Source organism: Eurytemora carolleeae, unplaced genomic scaffold, assembly GCF_000591075.1.
Source record: "Eurytemora carolleeae unplaced genomic scaffold, Eaff_2.0 scaffold600, whole genome shotgun sequence".
Lineage (NCBI taxonomy): Eukaryota > Metazoa > Arthropoda > Copepoda > Calanoida > Temoridae > Eurytemora > Eurytemora carolleeae.
The window spans coordinates 85,435-112,182 of NW_019397594.1; the positions used below are offsets into that span (position 1 = coordinate 85,435).

Below are 26,748 nucleotides of genomic sequence, written 5' to 3' on the forward strand. Positions count from 1 at the left end.
GACATATTCCACTATTCCACTAGATGACATATTCCACTATTCCACTAGCAGACATATTCCACTATTCCACTAGTAGACATATTCCACTATTCCAATAGATGACATATTCCACTATTCCACTAGAAAACATATTCCACTATTCCACTAGCAGACATATTCCACTATTCCACTAGTAGACATATTCCACTATTCCACTAGATGACATATTCCACTAGAACACATATTGCACAATTACACTAGAAGACATATTCCACCAGTGGACATATTTCACTATTTCACTAGCAGACATATTTCACTATTTCTATAGATGACATATTCCACTATTCCACTAGCAGACATATTCCACTATTCCACTAGAAGACATCTTCCACTATTCCACTAGAACACATATTCCACAATTACACTAGCAGCCATATTCCACTAGCAAACATATTCCACTATTCCACTAGCAGACATATTCCGCTAGCAGATATATTCCACTATTCTACTAGTAGACATATTCCACTATTCCACTAGCAAACATATTCCACTATTCCACTAGCAGACATATTCCGCTAGCAGATATATTCCACTATTCTACTAGTAGACATATTCCACTAATCCACTTGATGACATATTTCACTATTCCACTAGTAGACATATTCCACTATTCCACTAGTAGACATATTCCACTATTCCACTAGTAGACATATTCCACTATTACACTAGAAGACATATTCCACTATTCCACTAGAACAAATATTCCACAATTACACAAGCAGACATATTCCACTAGCAAACATATTCCACTATTCCACTAGCAGACATATTTCGCTAGCAGATATATTCAACTATTCCACTAGCAGACATATTACACTTTTCCATTAGCAGACATATTCCACTATTCCACCAGATTACATTTTCCACTAGCAGACATATTCCACTATTCCACGAGCAGACAAATTTCACTATTCCATTATTCCACTAGATGATATATTCCGCTAGTAGATATATACCACAAGCAATTATATTCCACTATTCCACTAGCAGACATATTCCACTATTCCACTAGATGTCCACTAGCAGACATATTTAGCAGACATATTCCACTATTCCACTAGCAGACATATTCCACTATTCCACTAGATGGCATATTCCACTATTCCACTAGAAGACATATTCGACATATTCCACTATTCCACTAGAAGACATATTCCACTATTCCACTAGATGACATATTCCACTATTCCACTAGAGGACATATTCCACCATTCCACAAGATGACATATTCCACTATTCCACAAGCAGATATATTCCACTTTTCCACTAGAAGACATATTCCACTATTCCACTAGATGACATATTCCACTATTCCACTAGAAGACATCTTCCACTATTCCACTAGAACACATATTCCAAAATTACACTAGCAGACATATTCCACTAGCAAACATATTCCACTATTCCACTAGCAGACATATTCCACTATTCCTCTAGAAGACATCTTCCACTATTCCACTAGAACACATATTCCACAATTACACTAGCAGACATATTCCACTAGCAAACATATTCCACTATTCCACTAGCAGACATATTCGGCTAGCAGATATATTCCACTATTCTACTAGTAGACATATTCCACTATTCCACTAGCAAACATATTCCACTATTCCACTAGCAGACATATTCCGCTATAACTAAAACAAATTAAGTCTATTTTTTCATATTCTAATTTAATTAATACCTGTAGCAAATATCATGTAAACATGACATTCTGTAAGAAGGTTCACACTAAAGATATGGAAAACATGCAAGGAAGTTGATCTAATAAATATGAATAATCCACAGCTGTTTCCAGAACAAATTCGGATTTAGACAGGGACAGTAAGGACAGTAAGAAAGTTAATCTGGTTCCAGGGAATCAACTAGAAAGTTCAGGGAGACAACCAGCATTTAATCTTCCGTCTTCCGACCCTTCGTGACAACTAACTTTCATTTCAGTTTTAGCCCAGGCCGATCCTATTCCTCCTCCCTCATGTTAAGCTGTGTTTCATGCCTATTGGCATGAATTTAAAATAGAATTCCTGGTCCAATGGTGATTTAGGTTTTCCATGCGTTCAAATCATGCATTAAAAGCATGTTTTCTGGGCATACATCTTTTAATTAATAAATCTCTCTACGTGATAAACATGAGGCAACTTATCATCGGTCCCACTTTCAGTATGACCTATAGCTATATACAAAAGAGCTAATATGTTGTCTTGTTTATAGGCCGGACTACATGCAATCCGGGCTGAGCTCCAAGTCCGTATGAGGACTGAAGGGGTTACATCAATGAAACTATCCAATCTGAGTTTATCTCCGGATTTGTATAAGATTTAAAGGGGTTACATCAATGGATCCCTACTCCGAGCTATTGAGCTCACACTGGTTACACTGTAAATATACATCAGCAACATTTTTTAAAATTTGTTTCTTAATTTAATTTTTTCAATATAATATTCAAAAATTATGTTTATTTGAAAACTAAAAATATTTTTTCCTTTTATTAAGCTTTTTGTAAAAGATATGTTTTTTCAACACATGAAATTTGAAAAATTTCAAAAATATTGTAAAAACATATACTTTCATTGTTGATTAAAAATTAAATTCTTTTGACATTTATTTGTGATTTTTTAAATAAAAAATTCTTATCAAAAAACTAAAAATTTTAGGATAGATTGAGAGTTAGATAGAGAGTGACATATAAAGAAGATAAAAACGAAGTTTTTTCAGTGAATGCGTTAGTTGTTAGTTTCTTTATGCCTAACCAAATATCACATTTGCTGGTAAAACAAGTTAGCATCAATCATCATCAGCATGAATGAATAGTGTTGCACTTGTGAAATAATACAGTGGTGCGATAATACCAAGACAATATGGTTTAAATTTTAATTTATATCGAGCTTTAGAACAGGCTTTTAAACGACTTCTCTTTAATTACATGTAACCTTGAAATTCAGAAAAAAAAGCTTGTTAACAATAAAATATGAATTAAAAAGTCGTCTCCATTATATTGATATTATTGATGTGGCATCTAGACCATTGAATCAATAGCTTGTTGGATAGCTATGCTTGTATCCCTGTGTAGCATTTAGAGCCTGGATTAATAGCTTGGTTTGATAGCTACAGAGATCAAGCCCAGTGATAGATGCGCTGATAGTTAGCGGGATTGTAACCATGTGGATCGTGTCCTGGTTGACTTAGATAGCCGACGGGTTGTACCTGGATAGATACGTTTCGAGAACATGTTATGGAGTAGGTGTTTACTACATATCTACACAAATGTCTAAACCCCAAAAATTCAATTTTGCATGCTAGTGCTGAGTTAAAAACTGTGTGGTTTGATTCCCGTGGTCAAGTAATTTTATCTGTAACTTATAGGTTCTGGAGGCGTACGAACTAAAATAATGTCTCTGGACTGGATTATACGGTGGTGGTCGTATTCTGCAAGGAGTATAGGTAAGATCAATTTTTGTGCTCTATCTCAAACAAAAGTAATATTTCAACCCAATCCAGGTTTTACTGGAATCCTACAGATAAAGTTGTAAATTCTAAAATTGTAGAATTTTCCATTTATACTTTTTCTTTTAAAGGGATTGTCACGAAAAAATTCCAGCATGTCGAAATTTAAATTATAACGAACACTATCTTAGGGATATTTGATTTTTGAATTTTGAATTTTCCCTTTCGTTCGATTTTGCGAACTAAATGATTGTTCGATCAAAGTGATGTATCCAGTTCCTTTAAAGTTTATAGAATTTAAATGATGTGTCCAGTTCCTTTAAAGTTTATAGAATCTAAATGATGTGTCCAGTCCCTTTAAAGTTTCAGAATCTAAATTGCATTATTTTTACTTTATTACACAATTCGTTTCCCTCTAGATTAGTAAAGGTTAAATAATAAAGTTAAAAAAATGAATTAAAATAAAATTTTAGAATTTTGCCATTTGCTGCCTTCGGAAATGCATGGCGAGTCTTTCTTAAAAAGTCTGCAAGGGAAACTGTGAAAACCTTTTAAGTTTGAGAATACATTCATTTTATTTGTCTAAGTTTAATTTCTAAACCCTAGAGGCAGAAAGAGAGCGTGGGATTTTAAGACATGGCAAAACCTATTAAAGTTTTAACTAAACAAACACTCTTAAAATATTCATTTACTTAAGCCCCCCCCCCCAAAAAAAAAAAAACTTAAACCACAAGAGACCCTCAACTTTTTATTGGAGACCCTCAGATTTTTATTGGTGACCATCATATTTTCATTGGATACCCACAGATATTCATTGGAGACCAGCTCAGCTTTTCATTGGACACCCTCAGATTTTGATTGGAGACCTTCATATTTTCATTGGAGACTAGCTCAGCTTTTCATTGGAGACCCTCAGATTTTGATTGGAGACCTTCATATTTTCATTGGAGACTAGCTCAGCTTTTCATTGGAGACCCTCAGATTTTGATTGGAGACCTTCATATTTTCATTGGAGACTAGCTCAGCTTTTCATTGGAGACCCTCAGATTTTGATTGGAGACCTTCATATTTTCATTGGAGACTAGCTCAGCTTTTCATTGGAGACCCTCAAATTTTAATTGGAGACCTTCATATTTTCTTTGGAGACCCTCAGCTCTTTATTGGAGAGCGTCCCCTAGTCATTGGAGACTTTTAAAGATTTTCTTGAAGACTCTGAACTCTTTATAGTTTTCATTAAAAACCTTTTATAATTTTTATTGGAGAGCCAGTTTTTCATTGGAGACCCTCAGCCTTTTTTTCAGAAGGTTTTACATTTCGGAGATTGTAAAGAAGGAAATTAAATTTTAAAATAAACTAGATAAATTGTTTATGTAAAGAATTAAGTCTCAACATAATCTTTAATTTTTATAAAAGGTTTCGTGTATATGTAGGCCAGGGAATGTTAAATTAAACTTTTAAAATGTCTTTTTCTTTTATTTTCTGCAAAAGTTTTAATATTTTGATGATAATTAGCTTTGAAACTCAGTTTTACCTGGAAGCTAAGTTTTCCTTATGAACTCAACTCAACTTAAACCTTTTAAACCAACCTAGACTATTTCCGTGGTTCTATACGACTTCTCCAATCAAAATTTGAGGCAAATCGGTCCAGAGGTTAATGAGTAATGATTGGACATACAAACAAACAAACAATTAAACAAACTTAACAGACACCCAAACAAACTTAAAAATAGAAGCTAAGTATATAATGTAAGATTTACAGTTACACGTCATGAAGTTGGCTTATTTCTATTTGAAGAAAGAGAGAGCTTTTCTGGAAGCCTTTCTTTTTCTCATATTTTAAGATAATAATAACAAGAAAGTTGATTTTGCAGATTTTCTTTGGTGAAAACTTTTTTATTCCAACTGGTCAAAAGCTTTCTAAAAAGCAGATTTTTTAATATAACTGAGTTAAAAAAAAGTATTTGTAATTTTTTTGTTATTAGTCTTCTCTCAAAATTTAGCTAGTCATGGAATGGAGTCTCGATACTATTTCAATGATGATGGTTTGTTCCAAATCTCTAAAATAAAGAGAAAATAAAAATGGAATTTTGAACGAGGTACTCAAATAATTTGAATAAAATTGAAAAATGAATAAGAGATAAAATGATAAAATGATAAAATGATGTAATGATACAGGAAAACCCAGTATATATTGAATAAACCCCAAGATCCAGATAAACAAATACTTTAAGTACTTTTTGTCTTTTATTGGAAATAAATTAAAATATAGTTTGTCAAAATCATTTTCAGTCTTTTTAGATGTAAAAGTTTATCCACAAATGGTGAGACTCTAAAACGACTTGGAAATCTTGAATTTAATAATTTAAAAGTTTAAAATTTAATCATGTTCTCAATCACATGGAATAAAAAATGTACACTGTATTTACACAAACCCAAACCAAACTTCTTTGTAAGTATTATTGATCTAAAAAGGCAGTTTAACTGATTTATTTCTATATAAAAAGATTTTGAAGAAAAACAGAAGTCTCATTGTTTTGACTTTTCCCTGTTTTTAATATTTAAATTCTTTCTCTGGCATTTTTATATCTAAAATATTCAAAATATTGTCTGAGCTTTGAAAAATATTACGGAAGGATTAAATCTTGAATATTTAAAAAATTTAATCTGCTTACTTAATTTTTTTTGTATATTTTTTTTCCAAAAATGATTAAAATTTTTTTTATGATTCTTCATTTTGAAATTCACATAAAAGTCTCTTAGTTAGAATCACAATTGAGCCTATCTGCCTGCTCAAAATATTCCTTAAACATACTCCATACATTATTCAAAATCAAAATGTTTAAACAATTTGATTTTTCCGACAGTCTTCTTTGGTTTGACAAACAAATACGAAAACATTTACTTTTCAATGCATAGGTTCAAATGTATATTAGAAAATGTTTAAAGTTTAGTATAAATCTAAAAAATAATTGAATTCCACTCATCTTTTATTTAGTTTTGAACTTTTGATTCCTAATTTACAAGAAGCACATATTTTTCTTGAATAATAAAGAGGCTTGGGAAACAGACAAAAATCTGCTTTAATGCTTTTTACAGATTTCAATAACCTGACAAACATTAATTTTTAGCTTTTTGGCTAAGGCAGGTATTCTTTAAAAAAGTCTTTCTCGTAACTTTTGGTTTTTAACCCAAAGAGAATAGAATATATATTAGAGGGGAATTTAAAGAATCTCTCGGTATGAAATTTGTCAGTCCCGTTCAGCCTGAAAGGAAGTTCAAAGTGTACAACTCATGTAAATGTTCACAAATTATATGCAGTAGAGTACATTAATGCAGTATGTTCCCTAGACTATCCATTTCAATCTCGAAATTGTTAAAGCTGTTAAATAAACTGAATAACATGAATTAGGTGAATAAAAAACATCATTTGATTTATGGTTATAACGGAAAATCATTGTTTTTAAAGTGAAAGGCATAGAGTCTATGTGAAATGATCATTGGTGTTGTATCCTAGATTGTTCTTGGTAAGAGCGAATAGTCCCTTGAATACAAACAGTTGCCAGAGGATCAGTACAGCCCGAACCTTAGAAGAGTAGACACGTAACTATACACGTCAGTCTGCCACTATCGTTCCGGGACCTGTATGCCTTACAGAGAAGACCAACTTGAACGAGCTACCTAGAAGAAGATGAACCAAGTTCCTGTCATAGTACACAACCCAGTCTATGTTGCGGATGTTGAGCTGGATGAGGATGAAGTTGATCCCGCAGACCTTACTCCTCTAGTCAGTGGGAATGCTCCCATTGTCACTGCTCCAGCCTCAGAGGATGAAGACGTAGCTGAGGATGTAGTAGAGGACGGGAATGATGATGAAGAGATGGAAGACATCCCGAAGATACTCCAGGACGTCATTAGTAGCCTGGAGGAACTTAATAAGGAGGTTAGAGCCCTCCTGTCTCCCGCTCCTGGGGGTGCAGGTTCCCAACAGCCCCCTATAATCCCTCGTATTGATGTATGGGACACAGGGAGAGCTTGGGAGCGTGAATACAGGCTGCATCCTGACTCAATTAGAGAAGAGATCAGTAGCAGGCTGTTCAACCAGGTGGTAGGTCTGCGTCGGAACATGCAAGAGTGGATTAGCCAACAGACCTGGAATGAAAGAGATAAAGAGCTGATAGACGGACTGAACAATATAACAGTCATGCACATAAGACTCGGTAGATTAACTGAGAAAGTGCTCAAGAATCAAGCTAAGAGACCTAATATGTACAGGAATCATGGCTGATCATTAAGTCATCAGATTATCTCCATATTACGATTATGTATGCATTTATGAATATATGTAAATAAATGTAATTAATCTAATGAAAGCTTATTTATTACTTTGGGTGTTAATTATTGCATGGACAAGTCATTGTATAAAGGTTTGATCCGTATGATGGAGATAGCCCGAAGTATAATGTTGTCAGGTTGCAAAGATAAGTTATTGTATAAAGGTTTGATCCGTATGATGGAAATAACCTTATGTGCAATGTTATCAGGTTGCAAAGATAATTGATCATATAAAAGTTATATAGCTTGAAGTGTGATCTTATCAAAGTTTGCTAATTTAAGTTTGCCAATTTATTGCAGATTTTTGGTGGTCAGAGAACACCACATTGGTCAATTATGAAACCAGCTTTTTTCATAATTTGGTTTTCTTTAAGTATTGATTTTAGATTTTCTATAAAATGATGTTCCAGGGCCCAAAAGGTTATATAGCAAAAATATGTGAAGTACACCTGCAGTATGGAAACAGTACCACAAAATGGCCGTTTTACACTCTTTTCGAGCAAATTCCACTCTGATATATTCTATTCTCTTTGATATTTACCCAATAAACTCCCCCGAAAACTATCATCTGTACAGTCAACATCATTTGAGAGTAACACCCTCTTTTCTTTAGGTTGAAACAAAGAGAATAGAATATATATTAGAGTGGAATTTACTGGAAAACAGTGTAAAACTGCCAGTTTGTTTCCATACTGCAGGTGTACTTCACATATTTTTGCTATATAACCTTTTGGACCCTGGAACATTTTGTTGTACTGTTTCCATACTGCTGCAGTGTACTTCACATACTTAAGCTATATAATCTTTTGGGCCCTGGAACATCACTTTATAGAAAAGTTTTCTTGGAAATTATTTGATTTTATCTAAATCAATTCTCTGATACCCTGTCATGCATTCCCGAGTTCATTAAAATAAAGTATTGCTGAGGGTTCAGTTTGAGCGTCAAGCTTTTAGCCTGAAATGGTTTTATTTTGAGCTTTTAACGGCATTTTTCTTTTTGGCGCCATTTTTCTTGAAGTAAAAATAATTTATGGCTATTTGTAATAGCTCACAGGAAAAGAATAAATATTGCAAAACTACAGACAAAATATCTATCTAAGTTGCCTATGACAAAAGGAAGAATATTGCATAAATCTTGAAGGGAAGTTGGGAAGTTTTGCATTTTTGGCTATGTGATTGGATTTGAAAAAAAAACATTTTGATATTTTCAAATCTGAAATCTTTTTCTTTACTTGTAATCTAATATGATATGGATAACCTCTGTAATCTAATATAATATGGATAACCTCTATAATCTAATATGATATGGATAATCTCTATATTCTAATATAATACGTAATACGTATAATATCTATATTCTAATATAATATGGATAACCTCTATAATCTAATATGATATGGATAACCTCTGTAATCTAATATAATATGGATAACCTCTATAATCTAATATAATATGGATAACCTCTATAATCTAATATGATATGGATAACCTCTGTAATCTAATATGATATGGATAACCTCTATAATCTAATATGATATTGATAACCTTTATAATCTAATATGATATGGATAACCTCTATAATCTATTATGATATGGATAACCTCTATAATCTAATATGATATGAATAACCTCTATACTCTAATATGATATGGATAATCTCTATATTCTGATATAATATGGATAACCTCTATAATCTAATATGATATGATTAACCTCTATACTCTAATATGATATGGATAATCTCTATGTTCTGATATAATATGGATAACCTCTGTAATCTAATATGATATGGATACCTCTATAATCTAATATAATATGGATAACCTCTATAATCTAATATGATATGGATAACCTCTATAATCTTATATGATATGGATAACCTCTATAATCTAATATGATATGAGTCATAAACACTGTAAGAAGAGGAGTTAGGATTGAAAACGTATTGGATTTCAATCTAACTTGGACTTTACTTTGGTTTGATGTGAAGCTGTTTTTACCAAGATTAGTCTAAACTGATGCCAATATTCCAGAATGGGTGATATATCATGTAGTGTATCCAGTTAGAGCTCAGTAGCTCGGAGTAGGGATAGTTCATTGATGTAACCCCGTCAGTTCTCATACGGACCCGGAGCTAAGCTCAGATTGCAAGTAGTTCGACCTATAAGCATGGCAGCTTATTAGCTTATAGCAATAGGTCGGATGAAAAGCAGGGCGGATAATAAACTGCCTCGAGTGTATAGTTGTATTCAAGATATTTTGTCGGTAGGAAATCTTATCATACGTTGAACTTGTGGAAAACCCAGCCGACATTGACCTCATGTTTTATTTAAAACTGAAGCCAATAATCTCGATCCACAAGGTGGGATGAATAGGACTGTCCAAGCTAGAGCTGAATAGGTCGGCAGTATCGATGTCGAATCGAAAGAGGACTAGGTTGAAGTGCAGTTAAAGCCAGTAAACCATTCACGGCATATGAGATTTGTTAATTATTGTCTGTTGATTTCGAAAATTAATTTTCTTGCAAGTCCCGTTCATTGTGAAAAATTAAGTGTTAATAGAGGTAAAATTATATTTAAATCCAGGGATAACATGCCCTGTATCCCTGTACCAGCCACAGCGCGCGGCACCTTTAGCCTGTCTTATAGTAGCAGAGCTTGACCCATAAATTGTAGTAGATTACTTTTAATTTCTTAAATCAAAGGAAAACTTTTGTCAGGTTCTTCTGTTTAATGATTATATTTAATTTGCATCGGATTTAAATTTTATAACCATATTCCAGAAAGGATGATATATGCATATGTTATGCTAATAAATGCCAAAACTTTTAGTAACGGAGAAGTGATCATTTAAATTCGAAAGGGAAACATTAAAACTAAATAAAAATGTTTTTTTTTGCCAGGCAATTGAACTTGATCGAGATCTATCTGATCCGAGTTGTTTGTCATATTTTAAACCTAAAAAGACTGGGGTTTGACTCCATGTATGGGGGTGGGGTGCCCCCCCCCCTCCCAAGAAGAAAACCCTTAGAGTCGTGGAATAGGGTACGTGCAAAATATGCAGAGCTCATATTTTTTAATCCAGCAACAAATTTGATAGCTAACTTAAATCGTTAGTGTGCAAGGTATATTTTAATAAAAATAAAAAATAAACATCAAAAAAAATGTAACAAATACAAATTTTGGGTTTTGACAAACTATAAATTGTTAGACGTGGTTTTCTATTAATTTTTTAAGCGCTTTTCAAATACGTAAACGTTAGATCTTTAGTTTAAATAAGAAAAACGTTCATGGACTTTTTAGAAATTCTTTTTACCGTTTATCTTTCTGTATCATAACCTTGATGTTAACACGCTTTTTTGCAAAAAAAAATGTTAAATTAAAGGAGTGAGGGTGTGTGTGAGAGAGAAACGGAGAGGTAGGTCGGAAAACCTGAGAGAGGATGAGGTTTAGGATACTTCTCCGGTTTTTACGGAGTCAATCCTCAACCCTACTCTGGATACGACTTGGATGGTAGATATACCACTCCTAAACCTGGATACAGACTAGATATACAGCTCCTAAACCTGGATACAACCTGGATATACAACTCATAAACCTAGATACGACCTGGATGGTAGATATACCACTCCTAAAGGATACAGCCTGAATATACAACTCCTAAACCTGGATACAACTATATATATAAAAAGTAAGTATTCTTGTAAAAAAGGTTACCCAAAAGACTGTAAACAGGATTACCCAAAAGACTGTAAACAGGATTACCCAAAGGACTGTAAACAGGATTACCCAAAGGAATGTAAACAGGGCTACCAAAAGGACTGTAAACAGGATTACCCAAAGGACTGTAAACAGGATTACCCAAAGGACTGTGAACAGGATTACCCAAAGGACTGTAAACAGGATTACCCAAAGGACTGAGAACAGGATTACCCAAAGGACTGAGAACAGGATTACCCAAAGGACTGTAAACAGGATTAACCAAAGGACTGTAAACAGGATTACCAAAGGACTGTAAACAGGATTACCCAAAGGACTGTAAACAGGATTACCCAAAGGACTGTAAACAGGATTACCCAAAGGACTGTAAACAGGATTACCCAAAGGACTGTAGTTGTTTTAACATGGGATACCATCCTGAACAAGCTTTCAAACCTTACTGCAGTAATCTGCTGTACACTGACCGTAGAAATAGCGGATTTAGAGGAGTGTAATGCCGTATGTAACAAAGACGATGTAGAAGTCGTGACTATTTTTTATGTTTATTGGGACACCTTGTTTTTACAGTGGTAGATATTGAAAAAAAAAACATATTAAAGAGGCTTAATTTCAAGTAACCTTCCATTTATAGAGGGCCCTCCCTGAATTGTGAATTGAATATTTTTAAATGGAAGGTCACTTGAAGCTACGCGTATAATCCCTTTAAATGTAAATGTAATCAAAACTTATAGCTTAAATTAAATTTTCTAAAACTCTGTTTTTAATCTGTTTTTCTGACATTTTATTTATTTATATTATTACTCGAAATTCAAGGCGCTTCGCGCCCTTCTTTCTAGCCTTAGAGGGCGCTTCGCACCCATCTTCTAAATTAGTTGTGAACATGTTCTCTTTGTGTACATCGTAAAACAAAACAAAAATAATTCGCGGATTTTCACAAAAAATTTCGCGGATTTTCAAAATTTTTAAAAATTTAATGACGATCGAATTTTGATGGAGACAAATATTTGAAATTTTGATTTTTCATAAACCTTCCCTGGGCTCCCTAGATGTCCCACAAAAAATTTGGGCCCGATCGGTTCAGCCGTTTTGACGTTTATTGGATACAAACAGACAGACAGACAAACAAACAGACAGACAGACAAGCCAAATTTATATATAGATTAATTTCAGTAGAATTTAAAATCACATAAATTAAAAAATGTACTTCATGAATAAGATCTTTTAAAAGATTATCCTTGCCACCAAATTGAAAGATTAAAAACAAATTTGATTAAATTTTGAAAACCATATTTATTTCTGGATAAAAGCGGCTTAAATGATTTGAGAAAAATAAAGTAATTTTATTTTTTAAATTAAAAAATGAATACTGTGATCTCTGCTACTTTTTACCAAAGGGACTGTCAACATGGAGGGGAGGGGGAAGGAGGGGGGGGGGGCATATATTTAAAAGGTATCGTTGTTAATCGGGTTTTAAACACCTAGATGTTTTACGTGAAATTGCTCGTGTTCCGTGGGCAACTTTCAATTAACGGTATACCTAAATCTGATCTATGTATAATGACGTTTTATCCTCGTTAATTTGTGTTAAATTATAATAATTTCACAATGTTTCTGAAATAAAACGAAAATAAACGAAAAATGAATATTTAATTCATACTAGATTTGAAAAAGCCTTAATGGTACCGTTGTGAATCATACATAACACTTTTAAAGGGAGGGTCACTTGAAATTACATTTAAAGGGAGGGTCACTTGAAATTACATTTAAAGGGATGGTCACTTAAAATTACATTTAAAGGGAGGGTCACTTGAAATTATATTTAAAGGGAGGGTCACTTGAAATTACATTTAAAGGGAGGGTCGCTTGAAATTACATTTAAAGTAGCTTTAAAGTAGTCTTAACCCCTGTATTGTACTGGACTGTACTTTTATGTACTGTACTGTTTAGTCGTCATCGTATACATCAATAAGTTAAAGACGACTTTTATTTTGACCAAGATTATAGCATGGATACATATAAACACGGAAAGAAAGAGGAGCTGTCAATTAACAACTTTTCTTTGGTAACTTATTAAAAATTATTTGAAAAAGGCTTGTTAGAATTAAAAAATAAAATAGAAAATTTGTCTGTATTGTATTGATATAAACGCCGACCACTGTACTATAATGTACTGTTTTGTCAGCGGAAACAACTGTGAAGATTATTTTCTTATATTCTCTTTTTCATTTATATGGAAAATTCTATTCAGGTATTAGACAAAAAGAATGTATAGAGAATATGTATATATACAAAATGAAAATCTTATCAATAACATGTACATATTATGTATAATAATTCTGGGAAGATTGGGAAAAATTATCTGTAGTGCGCTCATGCTTCAAAGGTTTTGTAGGTATGTACTGTAGGTACCCTTCAAAATTAAAAATCCTCACTTTAGTGAAGATAAAAGGTTGAAAAGTGTTAGTTTAAGACAACCATTAATTAATAAGTTGTTTAGAAAGAAATTTTAAATTGGGATTTAGCCATTTTGGGCAGACCATTTAACCATTTAACATCCATAGATTGGTTTCACTTCTCAATCTTCTGCCAGTGTCAATAATTTATGAAATGTAATAAACTGGACCTTCAAGGTGCATTATTTCCCTTTTCTAGTAACAATTTTGAGGTTAGGTACTTTCCCACAGGCGTTTTCGAAAGCGGCAACTTCCAAAGTGTGCAATTTCCCAAGCGGCAACTTCCCAAATCTGTCCTAGACGCAGCGCTCGACCCTCTAGCCTTTTCTAGCCGCAGCACTCGGCCCCTTAGCCCATCCTAACGACAGCGCTCGGTCCCTTTGAGCCTGTGATTGAGATTACTACTTTATACATATAAATACAAAATAATTACACTTACAGAAAATATTAGTCTGAATTTGAATATATATTGAGATTACTACTAGATACATATATAAATACAAAATAATTACACTTACAGAAAATATTAGTCTGAATTTGAATATATATTGAGATTACTACTAGATACATATATAAATACAAAATAATTACACTTACAGAAAATATTAGTCTGAATTTAGATATATATTGAGATTACTGTACTACTATATACATATATAAATACAAGATAATTACATTTACAGAAAAAAGCTTGAACTTTTTCTCAAATCATTCGTTAACGAACAATTATGATTTTTCTTCGTTCAGTTTCTATCTATCTTCTGCCAGTATCAAAATCTGCAAGACTTCACAAAAGTAAAATGATAGAAAATACAATTTTAGGTTCAGTAAGACTTTGTAGGTTTTCGTGAAGCTTCATAAAAACGCAAAATAATGATGCCCGACATTATTCCATGAAACAATCAAATCATATTTTAGTTTTGTTTAGTATGAATTGGATTTTTTGGGGGGTTCGAACAAAATCTTCATGCGTTGTTTTCTTTCTTTAATGTATACACTATATACATTAAACTTTAAAATTCAAATTTGCAAAAGTGAAATTTTGATCAAATTTATTCAAAAAGTTTTCCCGTCGAACATGTTGCTCAGGAGGTTTTTTAAATATAAAAAGATAATTTTGTGGTACTAATACCGTAGATATGTACTTCGTTTTTTAATACCTTCTTGGTGTCCTAATTTTCAAGAATTTGCAGATATTTGTGTTCAAATAACAAAGAAATATGATATTCCAACTCTTTATCCACTAATTAAGCGCCAAAAATTGGGAAAATATAATTAAACAATTTGAGATAAACGTTAAAAATATGATTCTGGGAAGAAATCATTACCATTGGAGTACTATTTGAGACCCCCATGAACGTCTCGTTGGAGACCCAGATTCTCGTTGGAGACCCTCAGATTTTCAAGAGAGACCCCCATATTTTCGTTGGAGACCCATTATTCTCGTTGAAGACCCCAATATTTTCGTTGGAGACCCCCAGATTTTTATTGGAGACCTCAGATTTTCATTGAAGACTAAAATAACGGGTTCTCCAACGAGAATCAGGGGGTCTCCAATCAAAGGGTGCCTCCAATAGTACTCCAATAGTAATGATATCTTCCCAGACTCGAAAAAGATCACAAAATGTTATAATCTGATCTGAAAGTCCTAAATACTATTTCATCATTTTAAAAACAATGGAAGATCCAACACATTGAACTTATAAAACCTTCTATATCCGAAGAAAAAAAACTTTTCTTTTCACACACTTGAAAAATCTTTTTGTTTTTTAAATCTACTTTTCTTTTTCCTAGTGACTGTGAATTCTTCGTCGAAAAATACTAACAATCCGCCAACAATTATATAAAAAATGTAAACAATAAATATTTATCTTTCCATTTTTCAGAATTGGGGGAGATATTCTCCAAAAATAATAAATACGCCATACGAATCCACAACAACTAACTTTACGAAAATCAAAGACAAATTGTAAGTCCAGGGTCCAAATGTCTAACGTATTGCATGACACCCCAGCTAGAAAATTATATCCATTCTGTTATATAATTATATCCATTCTGTTATATAATTATATCCATTCTGTTATATATATCCATTTTTGCATTGTCCAATCCCGATAAAATTTGGTAAATACATAATATGTCCCTTGATCAATTTTAACATGTTTTGAAACGACAAATTTTTTATGTTACGTTTTTCAGTTTAGGGTTTGCGCGCTCTTATCCTTTCGTGGATTTAAAAAAATAATCTTTTTTATTTAACATAAATTTCATTTTTCGGAAAAAATAGCTTCGCAGATTTTTTCCCTGTCTATGTACCAAATACAGTTTTTTGCGTTTTGTTTAAAACACTTTAATAATTTTCAATGTAAATATTTAACCATTACAAATTTTACTGCTTTTATTTCTCACCCTGTATTTGACAAAAATAAACATTTGTTTTCTTCTTTAACATTTAAAGAACTGAATGACATTCACTTATACTTTTCATTGTTATTATATTTTAGAAATATTCTTTGAGTAAAATATATTTCAAATTTATAAATTATGGTACTGAAATAACTTTTTTAAAAATACTAAAATGTTAATTGTTCAATACCTACATATATGATCTAGATAAAAAAGTAAATAAATGTTGATTTTGTGAGGAAGAGTCGAATAAAAAGGTTGAATTGAAAACTAACTTTAACTTTAAACCAACTTTACTCTCTGGAGTAAATACTAATGCAACATCCTGAATCAAAAATCACGAAAACAAGAAAAATAATTTATTCAATTTTATCTACAATTTTTCGATTTTTTTTTGTCAAAAATTGAATTTTTTTCAATTAAACCAACCAAGGCATACAAATACAGAAAAATCCGTAGATCATGTGCTTTTTTTTCTCTTAAAATGTGCTAAAATTAGATATGCAGATTACTTTGTCAGATGTATACAGGATTTTATTAAAAATTCCTTAGTCGTCCTTTGACGTCCCCAATAACCTTCATATTGAGTTGAATCAATTCCTTTACGAAAACTTTCTTAGCATATTGCTTAATTATTTTTTTAAAAATCCGTTCGAATCAGCAATATTATAAAAACAGTCTGTTAGAATCAGCAATATTTAAAAGCAATCTGTTCGAATCAGCTATATTATAAAAACAATCTGTTCGAATCAGCAATATTATAAAAAAAATCAAAATTCTGTCAGAATTTGTTAAAAATAGACTTTAAAATTAGCATTAATTGCTAGAAATATGATACTGACCAGAGATAAGGAAAAATATTCTGTTTAAAAAATCTTTTCATGAATTATACAAAGGATTTAAGTCTTAGATTTTCTAATACCTATATCTTTGCAATCCAATAAGTAGATCTTAGATATTTCAAACTATGAATTCTGTTGGGATAAAATGTCAAAGTTTGAAATATCAAAGGTTTACACCATTGCAAAGATTTAGGTATTAGAAAACTTATGCAGTAACTTAAAGGGAGTGTTCGCGAAAAATGAAAGGGGGTATAGACTTAATGCGATAAAAAAGTGCTTTTGATCGCTACTAATCTTACTTCTATCTGTTGCGTCTATAAGGAGAAAATTGATAAAGACGTCTCATACCGAATAACATGGCGTCCATACAAATTGAGAAAATGGCAACATACGACTTATACAGTAAAAAATCAATTTAATTTCAAACAAATCATTCAGATATTACAACCTATAGTCATCGATTATCTTTCGCCACATTTGTAAATATTTGATATTTCATTATTTCATACTAGTATTGATTTTGTTTTTTAAAATAATATTTAGCTTACAACTTGTTTTCGAACATTCCTGGAAAATATGAAAATGTCGTCTTCATTACCAAAAATCCTCGAAACAGGAATAAATGTTTTTATAAGTAACTCTCAGATTAAAACAATTAAAACATATTAAGAAAAATCAACTATATATAAATGTGGCGAAAGATAATCGATGACTATAGGTTGTAATACCTGAATGATTTGTTTGAAATTAAATTGATTTTTTTTCCGGTCTAAGTCGTATGTTGCAATTTTCTCAATTTGTATGGGCGCTAAGTTATTCGGTATGAGACGTCGTTTACAATTTTCTCCTTATAGACGCAACAGATAGAAGTAAGATTAGTAGCGATCAAAAGCGCTTTTTTATCGCATTAAGCCTATACCCCCTTTCATTTTTCGCGAACACTCCCTTTAAAAAATATAAAAGTGTACTAAAAAATAAAGAAACTTTTTTTGCGACATTGAACTTTACCTTACCTGTATTGGAGTTGAACCCAAGGGATAGAGAATCATATCTGGTTTGTGTCCAAGGATTTCACAATATGTTTCCAGAAACAGGAACTGTGTTTGAAACTTTGCATTGGACTAATTTATGGTAATCATGATGAAAAATGACATTTCCGATTCACAACGTTTTTCTGAACAATGAGAAAGATATTGTCTTCTTTATAATGTTATTTTCTTACAAATTCACAACGGTACCCAATCCAAAACTTTATCTGAGTAATAATGTGAAAGATATCTTCGTTTTTCTTGGTTTTAAATTTCAATAATTCCTCCGATAAAAATGCACAAGTCACTTTTGTAGAGAACCCTCAATTAAAAATGATAAGTTTTAAAAACTATAAATATTGATATTCAATGTTGACTTGACTTGTTTAGGGTATCATTGTAAATCGGCATTCCCATCTTTGCATGGAGGGTATTCTACTACAAAGCACGAGATAATTTAAATAAAAAATCACAATTTACTAGACTTTGTAGTTTGGACCAGAGTAGGTTGCTTTAATTGGCTGTTTTACTTGGGTTTAGTTTACTCACTGTTTTCGAATAATATCTGTTGTAATGTTTCCTTTAATGGATAATCAAGGTTTCTACATATTCAGCGACAAAAATGAAAAGAAGTTTGAAAATCAGTTTTTTTTTGGGAAAAGAAATCATGAAAAATTTAAGAAATATTCATGAGCTTGACCCGGAACCATTTTTATATTTTGGAGATCCGAATCCGCATTAAAATAAGATGGAAATAGGATACTACGTCTGGGTCCAAAACGTTCACAAAAAATAATTAAACCCCTCTGTTAAGCTGTCCCTTTAATTTGAAATTTGTCAATAAATCAATGCTAGAATCAATTATTTCATTTTCATTATTATATTGAATTTCTTATTTTATTAATTTATTCGCAGATTCCTTCAAATTCTTCAAATGTCGTCTTTTTAATGATAATTCCAGAAAATCTGCAGAAAATCTTTGTAAAAAATGAGAAACTAGAATAATTTGAAAATAGAAACTAGTTTTTATTTTCTCAACCAGTTCCTAAACAAATAATTAGTTTACTGCAGAATTTTGTTTACATTTTTTGTCGTCGTTATTTAATAATTTAAAAAAAAAACAATTCTGAAAACGTATCCACCCAAAAGTACGATTTTGAACGTCGACTTTGCGCTCAAACTTAGGATTTACAGATCTTTAAAAAGTTTATATGCCTCAAATGAATCCTAAAGAATTTGTCCACAACACTGCATACTCAGTTCAACTACCTTATTGCCGGTCTGTCCCTGTAATGCGATATTTATTTCAAGTTAATTTCTTTATGAATGAAAAATTAAAACAAATTTTTTAGGTTGGAGATATTTCTGCTGCTGAGATGGCTGAACTATCAGACAATGAATCAATGATGTCCTGGAGCAATGAATCACGTGGCTCAAATATTTCTACAGTGAATGGGAGGTTAGTGTTTATCCTCGCCAATATTTGGATCCTTGTTTGGCAGTTTAGTTTCACTTCATTAATATACTCCATGCATTCGCACCCTCTTAAAGGAACTGTACGCGTAATTTCAGCATCTTCTCTTTGTACAGTATAAAAAAAATTCAAAAAGTTTTTTCGCACTTTTCCAAAATTTTACAAAAAAATATACAAATTTTTTAAATTTTAATCATTCAAAAACTTTCCCTGGGACCACATGAGGTCCCACACAAAATTTGGGCCTGATCGGTTCAGCCGTTTTGACGTTTATTGGATACAAACAGACAGACGGACAAGCTAAATTTATTATAGACTAGCCTAATAGAGCGCTTCGCGCCCATCTTCTAAATTAATTTTGAACATGTTCTCTTTATGTACATCGTAAAAAGTTCGCGGATTTTCACTAAAATTTCGTGGATTTTCAAAATTTTCAAAAATTTAATGAAGATCGAATTTTTATGGAGATAAATATTTGAAATCATTCATAAACCTTCCCTGGGGCCCCGTGAGGTCCCACACAAAATTTGGGCCCGATCAGTTCAACCGTTTTGACACCCAAACAAGCTAAAGGAATTGAGTCTTTGTCACAAATTATGATTTTCTAATATCTATATTTTCGCAACCCAATGCCTTAGACCTTAGGTATTTCAAACTATGAATTCTGTGAGATTAAAGAATCTAAGTTTGAAATATCAAAGGTTTACACAATCAGGTGGAAAAAATATGGGTATTAGAAAATCAGAATTTGTTACAAAGACTCAATTCCTTTATACATAGATAACTAAATTTTGCCACTAAATTAAAATAAAACTCTTTTATTCCGTTTTAACCGGATAAAACGCGCAAAAAAAACTCCAAAATCCGCAAAATTTTGTAAAGAATCCAGAATTTGTCAGTGTTAGTTGAACTTGCAAGGAAGATGTTAGATTCATCAATTATCTTCCTGGATACTGAGGTGTTGATACAGATCAAGGAAGGCAGCCGAAAAAACTATCTGAGGGCCTTCAATCAACATCAGAGACTTTAATGGAGATCAGCGGGACACCCTAGAGTATGATTAATTCTGTTACAAAGGGAAAATATTCATTTAATCTTAAACAGTACTAGTGCAGAGGAACAATTCTGTTGAAAAGTTTTGATGTATATAAAAGAAAACTGCAAAAGTTGACCAGGGGGATGAGAGTGAGAAGCTCAGGGATGAGTGGCCTGGTGATATGGTGGTGAACCAGGCTTAGGTTGTCACTCACCGACAATCTAGAGTCTCCAGCATCAGGAATACCAGAGAGATGAATCCCATGAAGTTTGAGTCTGGAGGAAAAATGTTTTATCCATCAAACTTCACCTGTTGGACTTTAGAAATTGATATTATATTAATGTATTTAGAATTAAATTATAAAATACTTTTTTTCAGTGAAAATCTAAGACATGTAATTTGTAAATCTTCTTATAATGTCCTAGGACAATTATGAGAAACTAACTGAAGGGCACGGCGTTGTCCATGAAAAACAAAAAACTGAAAAAATTTCGAATTTATTTAGCCTATAACACCTCCCGGCCATGAGTGTCCAGAAAAAAAATCAGCCCAATCTGTCAAGCCGACAACATATATATACGAATGTCCTGTTTTATTATATAGATAATATATCCCAGAAGATTTTCAAATTAATTAACATTAATTTATTTTAAAACTTTACACCGGAAAACTGATAAGTAGAATACGTTTTTCGTATTTATGTAAAAAACTAAATTCATAATATTAAATAGGAACAAATTTCTCGTTTTTAAATATGGTGATTATGATTTCTTTTATTTAAATTTTGCATGTTAATAGCATTTTAAGAATATACGTTTTATCATGATTTTAAATGATTAGCTGTCTGACTATTCAGATGAAAACATCTCAATTACTGAATTTCTGCTCTAAACCCGACATCGTTCGTACTTTTACTTGATTCTTAAAAATATTTTTCCAGTTTTGGGATCTTTAAAGGGACTGAAGATGTAATTTTAAGCGGACCATTTATAACCATGTCCGATTTACAACGATACTCTTTAAACCTTTGTGTGATCAAGGATAAATGTCATATCCTTAACTTTCTATCTGAAAGTTAAGTATTTTCAATTGGGGTTTCTCCGATTTCAAGTGACCCTACACATAAAAAGAGGGACATGCCCGATTCACAACGGTACTCTCCAACCTTTTATGAAAATATGTGGAAGCTAAGCACTCTAGTATGCCGAGTCCATTAGCGACTGATCCAATCAGGGTTCAGTCATGTGTTTGTTGTCTATTCTGAACCAATAGAAATAGTATGGCGGTAACATCTATCTTTCTATCTAGCTCTTATGCAATTAGAGATAAATCCTTACATCGGCGCTATAACAGTAAATGGAAATATTTAATTCGACTGAAACTGTAGTGTAAGCTCGCTTTTATAGACTGAAAAGTGTTTAATTCTGACCATTTATAAATCGTTTTCCTGGAGTCGAAATGCGCAATTCACTTTCTTAGAGAAAACACACTTTAGAATAATCCAGTTTGAAAATGTTTAAACATATGGATATTATCTAATTCATACTTGATCGGATAAAGCTATAAAGGGTACTCTTGTGAATCGTACACGGCACTATTAAAATGGAAGGCCACTTGAGATATCGTCTACAGTCCCATTAATCAAATTATTTTTGAGCAAGTTGGTGGGGGGGGAGGGGGCTAGCATTCAGTTAAAAGAATAGGAGCGCACACTTGATGATTTATTACTGTCCAGGATCCAAATATATCTAGGAGCTCAATCTTCTTCTTTTATCTTAGAGCAAACCTTTAACGCCAACATTTCGGGGTTTAAAGGGACCTTCAACGGAATTTCGGGGTTTAAAGGGACCGTCAACGGAATTTCGGGGTTTAAAGGGACCGTCAACGGAATTTCGGGGTTTAAAGGGACCGTCAACGGAATTTCGGGGTTTAAAGGAACCGTCAACGGAATTTCAAGTAAATCAAAAAAACGGCGTCAAACCTTATAGAAATCTAACCTATAGAAACTGCTACGTATAGCAACATGGCGTATTTTCCGGGAGAACATTTTTTTATATTTTTGAGAAATTAAACGTTTTTGTAAAATATTGGAGCTTATCAGTATCATTATCATAATTTCTATTTTTTTAACATAACCTAGACATTAAAGGAGCAAAATAGTTTAATACGTACATTTTAGGTTTGGAAAAAATTCTTAAAAGTATAAAAAAAAGTTCTCCAGTAATGCTAATATGATTTAATAAAATTCCGTTTTACCATTTAAATAAAAGGATTTTATGAAAACTAAATCTACTTTACACTTATTATTTAATTTCTCAAAAATATAAAAATGTTCTCCTGGAAAATACGCCATGTTGCTATACGTAGCCGTTTCTATACGTTGGATTTCTATAAGGTTTGACGCCTATAGATGTCTGATTCACAATAGTACTCTTTTAAGCTTTGTCCGAGTACTTCAAAGTTGATATCGAGATTATGTGGTATTCAACACAATAGTTACCAGCTCAGCTCCTTTTATCAAAATAAACCGTCAATAATTCACAATTCTATTCAACCAATATCAGAATATCTAAAGTTAGACCAGAGTGAAAAACTTGGCATAACTAAAGCTAGAGTATACGAAAACCTGGGTATTAGATTTAAGGAAAAGATTTTAAAAAAATTGTTTGATTATTTCAGTATTGGATGTGTGGAGAATGGGACTTGCTACCGTCTGAACGCCAGTGACTGGTTAGGACCAATAAACATGGTGGAACCTATCTACGGTATCATCATGCCCATTCTCATCCTCATCACCATTCTCTCAAACACTCTCATCATCATAGTCCTCAGCAGGTTTATTATTTTAGAAATAATAATAAAACAATAGCAATCATTATTATCTTTATTACTATTATCATTCTTATTATCATTAACTATGAATTATTATCATAATTATTATTAGTATTATTTTTATAATTATAATTATTATTACCAATATTATAATTACTATTATTATCATAACTAGGCTTTCAGGGCGCTTCGCAACTATCATTGGTTTTAATTATTAAAGGATTCTCTATCTGCGCCATTTTCTGTTCATAAATTATTAAACAATAAAAACAAAATTTTGTTAATTTATCGTTTTTTTTTCGTGGATTTCTAAATTTCAAAAGTTCGGCAGGCAATTTTGTAAAAATCCATGAACCTTCCCTGGGGTCATGTGAGTTCCCACAAAAAAATTGGGCCTGATCGGTTTAGCCGTTTTCGCGCTTATTGGATTCAAACGGACAAACAGACGGAATTATTATTACCAACTAGGCTTTTAAAGTGCTTTGCGCCCATCTTCCATTTCAATTGTGAACATGTTCTCTGTGTGTACATTGTAAAAATAAACAAAAAAAGTTCGCGATTTAATAAATTTATTTTGACAGGCCACTTTGTAAATTGATGTTTTATAATCATACATATATAAAGTATAGATACAAACTCATTTGCTTTTCAATTCAATTCAATTTTAAAGACTGAACTATTTTTTTTCAAAGAATTGCGACACTTCTGTAAAAACTATTTCTTAAAAGTGCCCCCTAGTAATCGTTACCCTCCACGTGCTACTGTAATTTTTGTAAATTTTGATATTTATATAGAGCAGTTCAAATTTGAAAATAACATTTAATAAAAAATACAAATTTAAAAAAAAAATTCCAAAGAAAAAGAAGATTTTTGTATTTAGAAATTACAAAAGTCACTCAGCTAGTCGTAATTTATTTCTTCTAAATATGAAAGTGATTGTTAAAATATTAATTTTAATACTTCATCTTAATAGGAATCATACAGTGAGACACATAAAACTGTAGGAAGTCGACATTTAGATAATATTACGTGGATAAGATGTTTTAGACAGGAAATGTTTTTACCAGTTGCTTGTAAATCTACTCATTAAACGCAATTTATCTCAATACACACACTGCACATTTGGTGTGTTTCATGTTAATTGGAAAATTATTTGAAGTCATAACTTGAGTCTACTACAGTCGTTTTTCTATTCCACAGTTGCTTGTAAACCTACTCATTAAGCACAATTTATCTCAATACACACACTGCACATTTGGTGTGTTTCATGTTTATTGGAAAATTATTTGAAGTCATAACTTGAGTCTACTACAGTCGTTTTTCTATTCCGTAGTTGCTTGGATCCTACTGTTTTAGAATAGTACTTTCCAGTACTTTTTAACACTAAGGGTTTCTAGAAGAAAATAAGACCTAATTTATGCGATATTACTGGTATGACTTTGCGGCCTCGTAGCTTCTCTAGTTTTCATTTTACGCACGCAGAGGAATAAGTGTCATAGCCACAAACTCTGACTTTCTAATTCCTTTATCTTTGCAACCCAATGCATATCAATGACCTTGGATATTTTAAACTAAGAACTCTGTTTGAGCAAATAATCTAAGTTTGAAATATTAAAGGTTTACAGCATCAGGTTGCAAAGATACAAAGTAACTGTCTTAATTATTTTATATTATTACCCTCTATTATTTTATATTCCCGGCTCCTTGGTAAATTATTATTTTATATTTTTACCATGTAGTACTTTATATATCCGGCTCGTAGGTAAACTATAATTTTTCATATTTTTACCCTCTAGTACTTTATATTCCAGGCTCATAGATAAACTATAATTTTCCATACTATTACCAGTACTTTATATTCCCGGCTCCTTGGTAAACTATAATTTTATATTATTACCCTGCATTACTTTTTTTCCCTGCTCCTTGTTTAAATAGAATTTTATATTATTACTATCTAATACTTTATATTCCCGGCTCATTGATAAACTATAATTTTATATTATTACCCTGCATTACTTTTTTTCCCTGCTCCTTGTTTAAATAGAATTTTATATTATTACTCCCTAATACTTTATATTCCCGGCTACTTTATAAACTATAATTTTAGATTATTACCCAATATTACTTTATATTCTTGTTATAATGTAAAATTATTCTCCTAAACCAGAGTTTACAGTACGTACTGCATGTTGTATTCTCCTAAACCAGAGTTTACAGTACGTACTGCATATTGCATTNAGTACACCTGCAGTATGGAAACAGTACAACAAAATTTCCGTTTTACACTTTTTTCCAGTAAATTCCTCTCTATATATTCTATTCTCTATGCCTAAACCAGAGTTTACAGTATACGTACTGCATATATTGTATTCTCCTAAAACAATTTCAAGATATATACTTAACTAATTTTAAGCTTTTATGCTACAACTCAGTCACAGAGTTTCATGAATTGCGGATTGTATAAATCCTTCAATCTGAAGTAAACCAGTTTAGCAATCGCAGGTCAAAACTTTTGAATTAAAATCTGTAAATACAGTTCGATTTCTGTTTATTCTTTTTAATCATTTCCTGATTACCACAAAGTGTACGTAATAGATCGGTAATTAAATCCTTGAAATTTAAAGTTTACTCTGAAATATTCAATTTAATCGATGAGATTAAGCACTATCGCAACCAAAAGTTTAAGAATCAGAAAAACTTGATTTTTACTATTTTTTATTTAAAATTCACAAATATTAGCTTGAAGGGACTGTCATCGTAATGTCAAGTGAACCTCCATTTTATGAGGGGCATGCACAATTCAAAACTGTACCCTTCAAGCCTTCATCTAAATAATAGCGAGGAAGATATCATCGTTTTTCTGGATTGAAAAGACTTTAATTCTGATAATTTCACTACCGGCGTTTCTAAAGCAATAAATGCGCAAGCCACTTTTGCAGAGAAATCAAAAATGAAAGTAAGTGTTCAAAACAAAAACAAAGATATCTAATTCATACTATATCAAATTATCTATTAAGGGTACCGTTGTAAATCAGGCATGCCAGTTTATTAATTAAGGGTTACTTTAAATTTCGTTTATAGTCCCTTTAACACTAGAATTGGGGGCGGGGAAGGGCGTTTTTGGATCAAGCCATAGGGTG

General features: G+C 32.0%; 1 protein-coding gene across 1 annotated transcript in view; it reads left to right on the forward strand.

The window, feature by feature from the left end:
- Window positions 1–11,283: 11,283 nt before the first annotated feature.
- LOC111715076 (sex peptide receptor) overlaps window positions 11,284–26,748 on the forward strand; it is a 45,374-nt gene continuing 29,909 nt past the window's right edge. Inside the window, exons 1-5 of the mRNA XM_023490328.1 lie at window positions 11,284–11,508; window positions 19,619–19,725; window positions 23,456–23,611; window positions 24,582–24,591; window positions 25,458–25,480. Of these exons, the coding sequence (XP_023346096.1) occupies window positions 19,643–19,725; window positions 23,456–23,611; window positions 24,582–24,591; window positions 25,458–25,480 (272 nt within the window). The 5' untranslated portion in view covers window positions 11,284–11,508; window positions 19,619–19,642. The remainder of the gene's footprint in view (window positions 11,509–19,618; window positions 19,726–23,455; window positions 23,612–24,581; window positions 24,592–25,457; window positions 25,481–26,748) is intronic.